The sequence below is a fragment of the Glossina fuscipes genome, unplaced genomic scaffold (assembly GCF_014805625.2).
Source record: "Glossina fuscipes isolate IAEA_lab_2018 unplaced genomic scaffold, Yale_Gfus_2 142, whole genome shotgun sequence".
Lineage (NCBI taxonomy): Eukaryota > Metazoa > Arthropoda > Insecta > Diptera > Glossinidae > Glossina > Glossina fuscipes.
The window spans coordinates 1,038,480-1,050,120 of NW_023998485.1; the positions used below are offsets into that span (position 1 = coordinate 1,038,480).

General features: G+C 34.2%; 1 protein-coding gene across 1 annotated transcript; it reads right to left on the minus strand.

Annotated features, from left to right (window-relative positions):
* Nucleotides 1-369: 369 nt before the first annotated feature.
* Nucleotides 370-2,051, minus strand: LOC119641084 (gustatory and odorant receptor 21a). The gene is made up of 4 exons (XM_038039520.1): nucleotides 1,154-2,051; nucleotides 951-1,096; nucleotides 533-891; nucleotides 370-468 (listed from the first exon to the last, which is right to left on the minus strand). Exons 1-4 carry the CDS (start codon nucleotides 1,909-1,911, stop codon nucleotides 370-372), a joined length of 1,362 nt encoding a protein of 453 aa, XP_037895448.1. The 5' UTR covers nucleotides 1,912-2,051.
* Between the last annotated feature and the right edge of the window lie 9,590 nt (nucleotides 2,052-11,641).

Sequence of the window (11,641 nt, forward strand, 5' to 3'; positions counted from 1 at the left end):
TGGCTACGTAGTTAATAGGACCTCCATCGCAATTTTCACGAAATGAGTTCTTTTTGCATTTATTTTGTTTATTCTAATATATATGAAATTCATCGTGGAGAAACTAAGTCAGACAAGATGTATGATCAGTCTCCAAAAATTTTGATACCACCCGGCAAATTTGGAAAGTTAAAACATGAATATTAAAAGGAGTGTCTGGCCCATTTGCTATAGCATTTTTAAGACGCTCCCAAGTTTTCTTAGTATTTTGAGTGAGCTTTGTTAGTTAAATGAACGAAACCATAGAGTACTTTTCGTTGATTTAGCATTTATTTATTTTTCCAAACTTTCCTTGGGTTTAAAATAATTTTTTTATTTATTAAAAATTTTTCACAAGGCAGTTAAAGTTTGTTGAGATCGTACAGCTCTTTGCTCTGTAATCTTGAATTGCAACAACACCACAAGGTACGTAGCCATGAACGATATGTTCTGCGGTTTAAAGAAATTTTTAATGACGGTATAAACTACTTCAAATTTCTTACGTAGTACATACCGATGTTATCAATTCCCGATTAATGTTAGCATAACCATCTAAATTCATAATGGGTGGATTTTTGGCTATTGCAACCAAAAACATTTCCACTTCTTTTTGCGTAGCACTATCTACTGCGGTTAGATTAACGTTTAGCAATTTGGTTTGAAAATCTAATCCCACACTTTGTGAAGCGTAGTGGGCTTCATTGCAGATGATATATAGCAAAGTCATGCAATATAAGACTATGACAAAAAGTCCAACTTCTTTATAAGTGGCGCCATGGTCAATGATTTCACTAAACGAACCATAAGTGGCGACGATTGTGGTAAAAAACACCACCAAACAATACATACCATACATATTGGAATAAGCTCGCCCTAAAATTTTAAGAAAATTTAAAAATATGTTTTTTAAATTATTAATCCGAAAAGTTTACCCAATTGCTGCATCATATGGCTTAAATCCACCCACAGATGACGATATTCGGTTAACTTTTGGGCAGGTTTATCACCCTTTAGTGTCGTTTGGAGAGAATCTGATAAGGCGCGACTGGCGGTGCCGAAAGCGTTACAATTAATGTACCTGTAAATTACGTAATTTTTTTTTTAAATTTTAATTTCAATTTTCTTCAAAACTTACCACAGGCTGCAGAAACAATTTAACATGGCTATAATTGGATAATAAGCCAAGGTGTACCATAATTCAAAATCGGGTTGTAAGAAATATTGCGATAAATTAATTACTATACTCAGCACCCAAGAAAAAATACACAGACCCCAAGTCAAAGGGTAAAGATTAGGGAAAACTATAGGCGTGCCGGTAACTTTCAGAAATTTCAATTGATAATTAGTCCACATGTTTTTAAATATCGCTACTTGGGGACCATGCCTCCAACTAGCCACTGGTAAAAGGAAATTCGTAAACAACAAACTTATGAAAATCACGTTGTAAATAGCTTCATCGAAACGCTTATCTGAATTGGTAACGAATTTATTAACTCTTTCCCGCAATACCAACACCACAAGAGTTGTCTGTACGGCAAATACCACACAGGCCCACATTACTTGCTTTGAAGTCCATGAATAGCCCGTTCGCGGTAAATTCGTTTTCGGCGGACTACGATGTATAGGCATAACACCCATTATTTGAAATAACACTAACAGAGACTTTGTGGTGTGATAAAATGAATCATGCTTATCTAGTAATTCCGGGTCATCAATAGTTTCTTGTTTGCGTACATAGTAATCCGTCAAATTGCCAGCGTCCGTACGAGCCAATATATTCATTTTTTCACGATAACGTATCTCATCTTGGAGAAATTGCTTTTGATTTGGGTTAAGGACGGGAACAACTTTCGATGGAGAGGTTCTTCCTATAGCCGCTGCCCAAAAGGCCATCGTTCGTACTAAAGACTAGTTAGTTGTTAAATGCAAAATGAAAATAATTTCAACGTAAGCCATGACCTGTCTTATTCGTACGCTTTCTTATTATTATTGACTTATTATTTCCTTTTGCTCCTAATTGTATTTATTTATGGGAAATAATATTTAGTTTGCTGCAAAACACTTCACCTCCTTTGCCTGACAGAAGTGGAAGTTTTCAAACGAAAATTTTTCTTATAAAAAGCACAACCGCCCATTGAGATATGTAATAAACAAAATAAGAACGGAGAAGGAAATTTTATTGACTTTACCAACTTCACATCGATAAAGCTTTTAAAAATTTACAACGTTCGCTTTGTGAAATGGTAATAAAAACAAATACATTTTATATGTTTTGTTGCGGATATTATAAGTCATTCGACATGCATTTTTAATTAATTAATTTACGTCATTTGTAGCGCTTAAGGTAGCTAACCAGTTATGAGCAAAGTTTTATCAAAAACGCACGCATAATCTCATTGGTAAATTCCGGAATATTCATACAGCTTTTATCGATCAATAAAAGTGAGTCGATCACGATAATTTGGAAAGATTAGTCGAACTAGAAAATTGGAAATCAAATATCCAAAGTATTTATTCCGCAAGGTCTCAACTTAAACTACTGGTACGTGAAATACGTTCTTCATACTGTAAATCATATTTTCTGCTTGCATTAAGTTCAGAACGACGGATTGCAAACAATCTTTAGATAAACTTTTTGGAAAGAAATTATTTTCAGGAATTCCTTGTTAACAACGCTTCAACACTCTTCTTTGATTTTTGTCTGCGGCTATTATAGTTCAAAAGTGCTTGTGTTCGCTAAATTCTCTGCTTACAAAACTTTTTTTATTTTTTTACCAGTTAAATTCCGCAGGAACTCGAAAGAAATTGTGAGTTTTTTGTGAAACGCCACACTCGTTATTTTTCGATGTCCCAGATAAAGCGTCAAATACCTGTTTTTGGAGTTATCGCTTTACTCTTATGCTTGCTGCTTACTTGAACAGGTTATACCTCTCGGAATAGTATAATGATTTCTCGATTTAGATTTCATATAAAAAAAATATTTTCAGCAACATATTCATTGAAAGCAAAAATGCATTGGGTCAAAAAACAAATTTTCAAAGGCTTTTGGGAGAAAATTGATACTGTAAGGTCTACGAGCCTCAAGAAAAACTGTATTTCCTGATACCCGTTTGCTGTCCTATTCGGAAATATACTAAGAAAACTTTTCGAAACATACCTGAAACATTATCACTTTTATTAAATCTGAGCGAACACACGATATGAAAGGCCCTTAGGCGCCTTTAGAAACTTTGGCTTACTTTTGAGAGTTTACTTCTATGATATGTTCATGAGCTTGTCATGATTGATGGACAATAAACTTATAATTGATTAATTGCGATCGAGATGATTTCATTTCCTTACCCTTATTTATTTAGTGTATATGTGGTGTAGACAATTCATCATTTACAACAGGCGTACAAATGAGTATGAGGAGGGACCTTTTTTAGTTGTTCTATTATTTTTACCTTGAAAAAAATTACTCGAACAAACAATTTGCTATTTTTATACCCACTGCCGTAAGATGGGTGGTCATTTTGTTTTTTTCCATAATGTACCACCCAAAACAACATCCAAAAGGAAGCTTCAAAGACCCTAGAAAGTGTATATATATATATGTATGTATCTATATATATATGTATATATATGTATATATATATACTCTATCAGCGTGAAATTCTGTGTTGATCTAGCCATGTCCCGCCGTCTGTGTGGTTGTGTGTCTATATAGTGTGCGTTTTTGAGACTCCCCTGGTCGCAAAAATGAAGATATCGACTTTAAATGTAGTAGAAACATTGGAAGGTTTTGCACGCAGGTTCATATTGAAATGGGCTAAATCGGTCAGAACTAAAGCGCACAGTGCATCGTAAACTAAACGCAACTCCCCTTTTTTTAATAAAAATTTTTGGATTTTTGCTCGTTACTCGGAAATTATAAAAGTTAGAAGGCTGAAATTTTCCACATTCACTTTCCAAAACACTCTACTCTTTATGTGAAAAGTGGAAAACATCCGCCATTCCCAGACAAAGTTACAAGTGATTAAAATTTGTTTTTTTCACTTTTTTGAGGTCTTGTGCTTATTTGTTATAAGGCAAACAAGATCGAATGTTTAAAATTATTTTGTACACTCATTGAATGAAGATATATTATCAGCTTGAAAATGGGTTAATTTTAAAATTAATATTGTAGACACAGCGATTACTTTTTTCTTAACAGCGACATGGGTACCAAATAAAAGAACTTGGAGAGTAGAAAGCGAAAAACATAGTGATGGGTATACGAGATTCGACATACGCCGAATATAACTTTCTTACTTGTTTAATATTGAGCATAACTTATAAGAAGTCCTACGAGTTAAAATGCGAAAAAAGACAAGTGGTGGGTTCTAATAAAGACCGCAGGTTAGGTTTCCTTTAGAAAGGGAGGATTAAATTTTCGAGAATGTCAGACACTACAATGTACTTTACATTCCCTTAAAAAAACCCCTCTAATCGCTTTCTTGTTTGCCTAACAGATATAATTATTCATCCATTAGTTAAAACAACTTTCCTTCTAAGAACCCACTAAGCCAGATTTCTAGGCAGAAGCGTAGTCACGGACATACTCTTATCTCCTTTTGAATAAATTTACAACCTGTTTATTAATAGTCAAGTTTTTTTAATTTATTTAAGATTATATTTAGACTAGACGTAGCAAGTTGAAGTAATTAAAGTTTTACTTTGTACAATGATCTCTGCAGATCAGATCGCCGAAGACCGTAATCATATGAATATTTAAGCAAACACGTCTCGTTGTTTCTAAAATTTTCTTACCATCCTTTCAAATGTACGTAAGCTTATAGGGCCACTCTAAGGCTTTAGAGCCACTGGACTTTTTCGAATTTCTCATGTTTTGCAATGAATACTCTAATTTGCATAGGCTCAATTGTGATTTGAAATCGAATATTCAGTACTCTAAGTTCTCTTGCAAAGGCTCATACTTTACTTTATAGTATTCTAATTTTTCCATACCGAATTCGAGGCGTTGAAATTTGAGACGTTTCATTTTCCTTAGAAGCTTGTTGCCGTCTAAGGCAGTTTCATGTACCTCTTTAGCGTGCAACAATTTTAGAAATCGTTTTAAATGAATGCTAATTGGCAAACTGTTTCCCTGGCAGAACACGTATTCCAAGCTAAAGAGACTCTTAGTTTTCGTGAAAGATTCCGAACTAATCACTTGTATGTCTTCGGGTAACGAAGGGCAGTCGATTATTTGCTTGTTGTCACTTTTTTGAAAAGGTCGACTAAAGAATAACCAGACAGGTAAATACATTTCTTTTCGAGCTAAAACTTCTTCATTTTCAGCGTCATCGCTCACTTGATTAAGTGTCAGTCCGTGTTTACCACGTACTATTAGACCTTTTCCGTTTATAATTTCACCTAGGTTTTTATCCACCTTGTTATCCATTCTTGTCATTATCTCCTACTAGTCTTCTGTGTATCATTAGCTCACAAACGCCGCCGTGCATACTTGCACCACCTTGAGGGCGACCGGTTATAGAATAATAACAACCAGCGATTTTCTGCGCAATATTAGGTTCAAAGCCTTCACGGGCATCACGTTTACGTAGAAGCATTTCTCGACCATTTCAATCGGTAAAGAATATGTTTTCATTTTGAATTTCTGGTCGAAATATTGTAACTACTTCATTGCTTATACCATCATCAACTGATACAGGACCAAGTAGCCATTCAAATTCTACTCGATACTCATCTTCATAGGTACGGATCACTTGAGATGCCCAATCATTGATGGACTTCTTTTACCTTCATAAATAGTAAGATTTACTTTCTCTGTGGTTGCCCTAGCCAACCAGCTCTTTATATTTTATGAACATAATGTTTAAATATTTTTTTTTTTTTTGCCTTTTGTTTTTACTTTTCATAAACCGTACACAATGCTGAATCAAATGGGTTTGTGTCAAGGAGGTGTGATCGTTATTAATATACATTAAGTTGATGAAAATAAATTTAAGAAAAAGTAATATTCAATGATTTCTAAATAATTTTCACTGTTAAGGATTTAACGATAGGGACGCAGAAGTAGTCATTAGCTCGTACATAAAGACAGACCATTGAGACCATTGAGACCATTATTATTTGTGTTAAAAATTATTGTCCTTGCTAACGAAGGCATTAGAAAAGAAATTTGTTTGTTATAGTTTTTTAAGCATTCGCCAATACCTCATTTAAACTTATCTTATTGTAATATTGTGGTGAATAGTAAAGTCAACTTTCTTTAGGCCTACTATGATAATGTGAACAAGCTTCAAGTTGATAAACCAGTCACCACCAACGAATTCCAAACGTCCGTTATTTACCAACTCACGTACAATATCTTGCATACTCACTGGTTTGTTGATTAAACCACATAGCGAAATGACATACTTCTACGTAAATGTATCTAAAATGAAAATCAATTTTAGTTTTGTAACGAGTTTCCTTAGGCGGGGTATGACTCAGTCAATCCAGGATTCGTTGCAAGAAAATTTTAGAAAAATATTCAGGACCTTCGGGGGGAATGGTGTATAATTTCCAGGCTTTATTGGTTCCACTTTACTGGACGGAAGTACAGCAATGTTTGTAGAAAATGGCTGGGGCAAGGAACCAGCGAGGTGACCGACTTGTCGCGTTATTACCGTTTTACTTTATTACTTATGACGTTAGGATTTTTGTTACGCTTTAAATATCGCGGGGCGCTGGAAGAAAGAACCGAAAACTTTGCCAGTGTCATAGCTGCCTAGGCCCGCCTGGTTGTCCCTGGTTGGTGGGTGAGTCCAGAAAAATAGTAAAAAAAAACGAACGTCTCTCAGTCCTTCAGGGATGGCGATTAATACTAACCAGCACATCCCCTATCCGTTGAGTCAACAAAAAAAACTCTTCGTACAGGTCATTTGTTAATCTGTCTGAGGGCACTTACCTAGACGGCTATGACACCGCTGTTCTTTTATAGCCTGAGTCTCGCTCGCTTGTCCTATTGCCAACAGGTTTTATGGGTTACAAATGCTTATGTGTATGCTTAGCTTAGGTTGGCTGCAGTTGCAACCTCAGTTACGACTTATATGATCCTACTTATGCACAACTTAAAACCAACTTACATCTAGCTTATTACTATTTTTGTTCAAATGTCTGCTCACTAAGCACTCAGGTACCAAATCGCGTGATCCAGTCACCGTTAGGTATATGAGTGCTTGTGCACTGTGTTTGCATATGCTTGTTTTTCTTTTCGTGTGTGATATTGTGTGTGTGTTTGTGTGCATTGCTATGTGTGACTCTAACGTTTATTTGTTTTGTCTGATCGTATATTCGGTGTAGTACATAAGGGCTTCTACCTGATTATATACCCTACCGGAGTTTATGCAGTAATGCCTAATATGTAAGCGTTTCTATCGTTCGCTTATACAGTTTTTAAGGCACATACATACAAGGAAGCAAAAACACTTCCTTACAGTTTGCATTTAAAAGCAATTCCAACTATTTAACAATTATCGTCTACTACTGTCCGCTTGCAGTTCTTTTATCATAAAAATTAAACTTTTTGTTGTATGGAAATTTAGGTTAATATCTGTTGAGTTATGAAGTCCAGCTGCTGTCCTTATCCATCCGGGATTATGATGACTATGAGGAGTCAAATGTACATTAAGTAGATTATCTTTCGATGCAGGACAAGACTACAATAAGTTTTGAATAATAAGGTTTTTATTCAACTAAGTATTTATACCGAAAAATCACAGCGAAGAAATCGTTCGCCATAACCGTATAGCATCAATAAAACTGTGTAACAATAACAATGATAACAATTGCATGATTCAGCAACTTTTCCAAAATGTGGCCCCACTTATATTTAAGACTTCGCAGATTTCGTCAGCTCACAGTAAAAGCAATCATAGGAAACTTATGCACTGAATGGTTCTGCTTATTTTTTATCGTTCCTAAGCCGCGAATCAATTGTTCAAAATAGTCTTTCTATTATTACAAATTTCGATAAAATGACAATGGAATATTAACTTCTTTCTTTTTCTTATTTAAGAAAAAGTTTTTAAAAACTTGAAAATTTTTTTTTCTGATTTTTGACTTGCCTTCTAAAGTAATTCACACATGTATTTGCCTTCTCTTCTTACTGAGAAAGTTCGCAAATTCAAAGAGAGCTGTTTTTAATATTTGCGGTTATAACTTCAAACAATTGATCACGAACACTGACCTTCTGAGACAATATGCTTTTTACGAATAATTATAAAAACATTATTATGTACAATTTTCTTCAACTTCAAACCGATCTTAATTTACTTAGCTTCTAATAAGTAATGTCCATACAATTGGAATTGGGACAAATGTTGCTAATAATAGTGAAGTACACAAAAAGTGTTGTCAAGCGAATGAAGCATATAGGTTTCATCTTCACAATATTATTTATTATTTGTATTTTCATATTCCCTAAAATTTATCATAAACAAATTACTACATATTAATTGTTGCTTACGCATGCAAGCGGGTTTTATATTATTTATTGGTTACCAGGGATCCATTAATTTTTTCTCAATAATGCCAGCGACATCGGCGTTAAATAAAAGGACTAGGAGAGTAGAATGTGAAAAGCTAAATATATTAATTTTAAATTAATTGTGGTGAACATCACAACCTGCATGGCGCCACAACGATTTTAATGGTGGTGGGTACGAGAGATTTGGCACCAGTCGAATATAACTTTCTCATTTGTTCTTACTTTCACCAGATTAAACTTCTTCGGTTAACGAGCCCGGTCGGAATTTTTTTTAAATGCGAACTTCGTATTGCTTAGGGACTTAACCGTCGTACTAATGGTACTGGTTATATATTTCCGGCTTCACACGTAGTCGACATAACTAGCTTACATGATAGACAGGTTTAATCGATTTTGAAGCCCAGGTTTAAAAATTAAACATAGTTCGTTCGTAAGTACAAAAAAATTGCCAAAGAAAAGTAAAAATTTCACCATATCTTCTTCAATATTTTACGATCTCACTCCAGAACAATATGTCAGAGAATGATCTTTTCCAGGTCTTCACCGGTAGGCGAACGCGAGGACTGAGTTCGACAGCAGTTGATTTTTTGAACACATACATCGTTAAGCGTTTATTAAACGATTATTAAAGGTGTCATCTGACCACTTTTTCATCTCCTTCCTATAAGCAAAACAGACAACTTAACTAAAGAGTTCTTATAGCGGGATGAAGATAACTATAGCTTTTCGGGTTTGCGCCTTTGATTAAAATTCTGTTTGCTAAGTTACGGTTTATCGCGAAGTAAAAGAAAACAATTAAAATAAGTATTAAGATTAATAAATATTAGGAAGCAAGCATATATAAAACAAACTAGCCTTTAATTGCTATCACAAAACCAAAAAAGCCAAGTTTTTGCCTCTAAATTTCATGCACAATTACAGTAAAAACACTTAAAGAATACAATACCCAAATCAAGTTGTAACAACTTTCAGAAATGTTACGTGAGTCCATTTTTTGAATGCGTTTTAAAAACGCTCAGACCTATGAGAAAAACCTAATTTCATTACTATGTGCGGGCTTCGCCAAAATCGCTGCAAATATGTCCTCCCCGTATACATAAGACCCTAACTTAATTGTACGGGTAGAGGTAGGACCCCCTTCACTTTTCTCGTAATTTTTTTGCATAATTTTCAGACATTTTAAGGGTCATTTTAATGTGAAAAAAGAGCGAAAAGACTTCATTTTGTCTAAAAAGCCGATTATCTTGACATTTTTTTTTAATAATTTAGCGTCTCGTAGAGTAGTAATCAAATTAGGTTTTTGTGATAGGTTTAAGAGTCATTTATTTAAAACATTAAAAAACTGTACTTGAACAACTTGGGTAAAAGTTTTTATAACGCGCTTTGGATATTGTAAATATTCGCCAATTTTATGCATGTACTATATGGTAAATAATAACAATAATTTTTTTTTAATTCTCCATAACATCAAGAATGATTTCTTTTTTATTTACGCTGACATTTTTATTTCTGTTCAGTTTTTTTCATGATTTCGTTATTCTTTCAATATCGTTCAATAATGAATTTCCTCAGCAGAGGCGCGAAACAAGTGGGAAAATACCCAGTTCTAGCAAAGACAAAAACGTATACCACAAACATAATCAAAGAAAAATAACTAAGTCTTATATTATCATCATAAAACTAAGAGATTATGTTATTTTGCTGTTAACTATCATACAGTATGCGTGTGTAGCTAGTACTACTAAATCTGACGATAGGATTTATGGTCTAGCCCGTGCCCGTTTGTTATGGGTTGCAAAATTGATTTTTGTCTCCAAATTCAATTTAAATTTTTATATGTAGTGCCTTCGGACTCCACTTTCACCGCACACTTACTTTAGTTTCTTTTTTTTTTTGTAGCAAACATGGAATGTTTCATATTAATATGTAATATTTCCACGGATGGTTGGGAAAAATGTGGAACATATTCTTAAATTTTCCATATGCCGCATGCATTTTTTTACACAATTTTTTTTTGCACGGTTTTCTAAGAAACTATGTAAAAGACGAGTTGGGTATATTACTACAAAAATAACCCACAAAAACTGGTTCTGTTTGCTAACGCCGTATAAAAAAATATTACTCCTTAGTTCTTGTAAGACTGGTTGTAAATGAAATTAATTCTTAACACTCTGTCTTTTTATAATCGGAATAAATTTGAGGGTAAACGCCGTGTATATAATGTAAAAGTGAGCTAGCGTTATAGTTCTCACTAGTTTCTATAACAAGCTTTTCGGAAATGTCTACAAAGAAACACATATCATTGTTGAATCCCCCGAAATTAGTTTCTCTCCTCTGTGTTGTAGGGCCGATGTTGTTGGTCGATTATTTGGGACGATTGTAGGGACCAAAACATTGATAATTTTAGTCTTCAATATCTTCAGATGGAGTTTATTTCATTTGTATTATTTATTAGAATGTTTGTGTTGGAATGATTTAGTCGAAAATGTTGTGATCTGCCTAGACTTAGTATCTAAACATTATTTTGAGAAGTCACAATCGTCTCTGACTTTGAACTTTCGTCCTTTCGTTTCTTTTCGTCTAAGAAAGTCATAAACTAAGTCTAAGTGCTTCATAAGCTAGAATTAATTTCGGCATAAGCCGACTCGATGACGGATGATAGACCTACGCGCTTTTTACCTTTCGTGTGATATCAAATGACGTCAGGAGAAATGCGTTCTTGTAAATCGAGTTAACACTAAATCACCGTCATACATTACAAGGTGAAGGAGACCATAATCAAAGGGTCATAAACCGAAAAGTTGCTAAATCGAAATTACAAATGGCAAGGTTTCAAAGATCTATGTCAAGTTTGTAAACCTAAAGTTTGGGGTTGTAAAATCAGAATATAGAATATAAGTTACGACTATTAAAGTTACGCGATTGTATACGAAATTCAAATTCAAAACTACAAAGTCAAACAAAAAGTTGAAAGGTTGAAAAGTAATTACTATGTGAACAAATGATGTTATCCCCGTTCTATATATGTTGAAATCAAGTGTTTGGATAAATTCATTTAGAAGGCTTCTGCTATCGTTTTCTCCATGTCTAGCCACCAAATCAGTT

Coding starts and splice junctions, on each gene's coding strand:
- LOC119641084 (XM_038039520.1), bottom strand. CDS start 1,911: ATGGCCTTTTGGGCAGCGGCTATAGGAAGAACCTCTCCATCGAAAGTT. Junction 1,097..1,153: donor AATTGTTTCTGCAGCCTGTG/GTAAGTTTTGAA, acceptor CGTAATTTACAG/GTACATTAATTGTAACGCTT. Junction 469..532: donor ATCGGGAATTGATAACATCG/GTATGTACTACG, acceptor TTTAAACCGCAG/AACATATCGTTCATGGCTAC.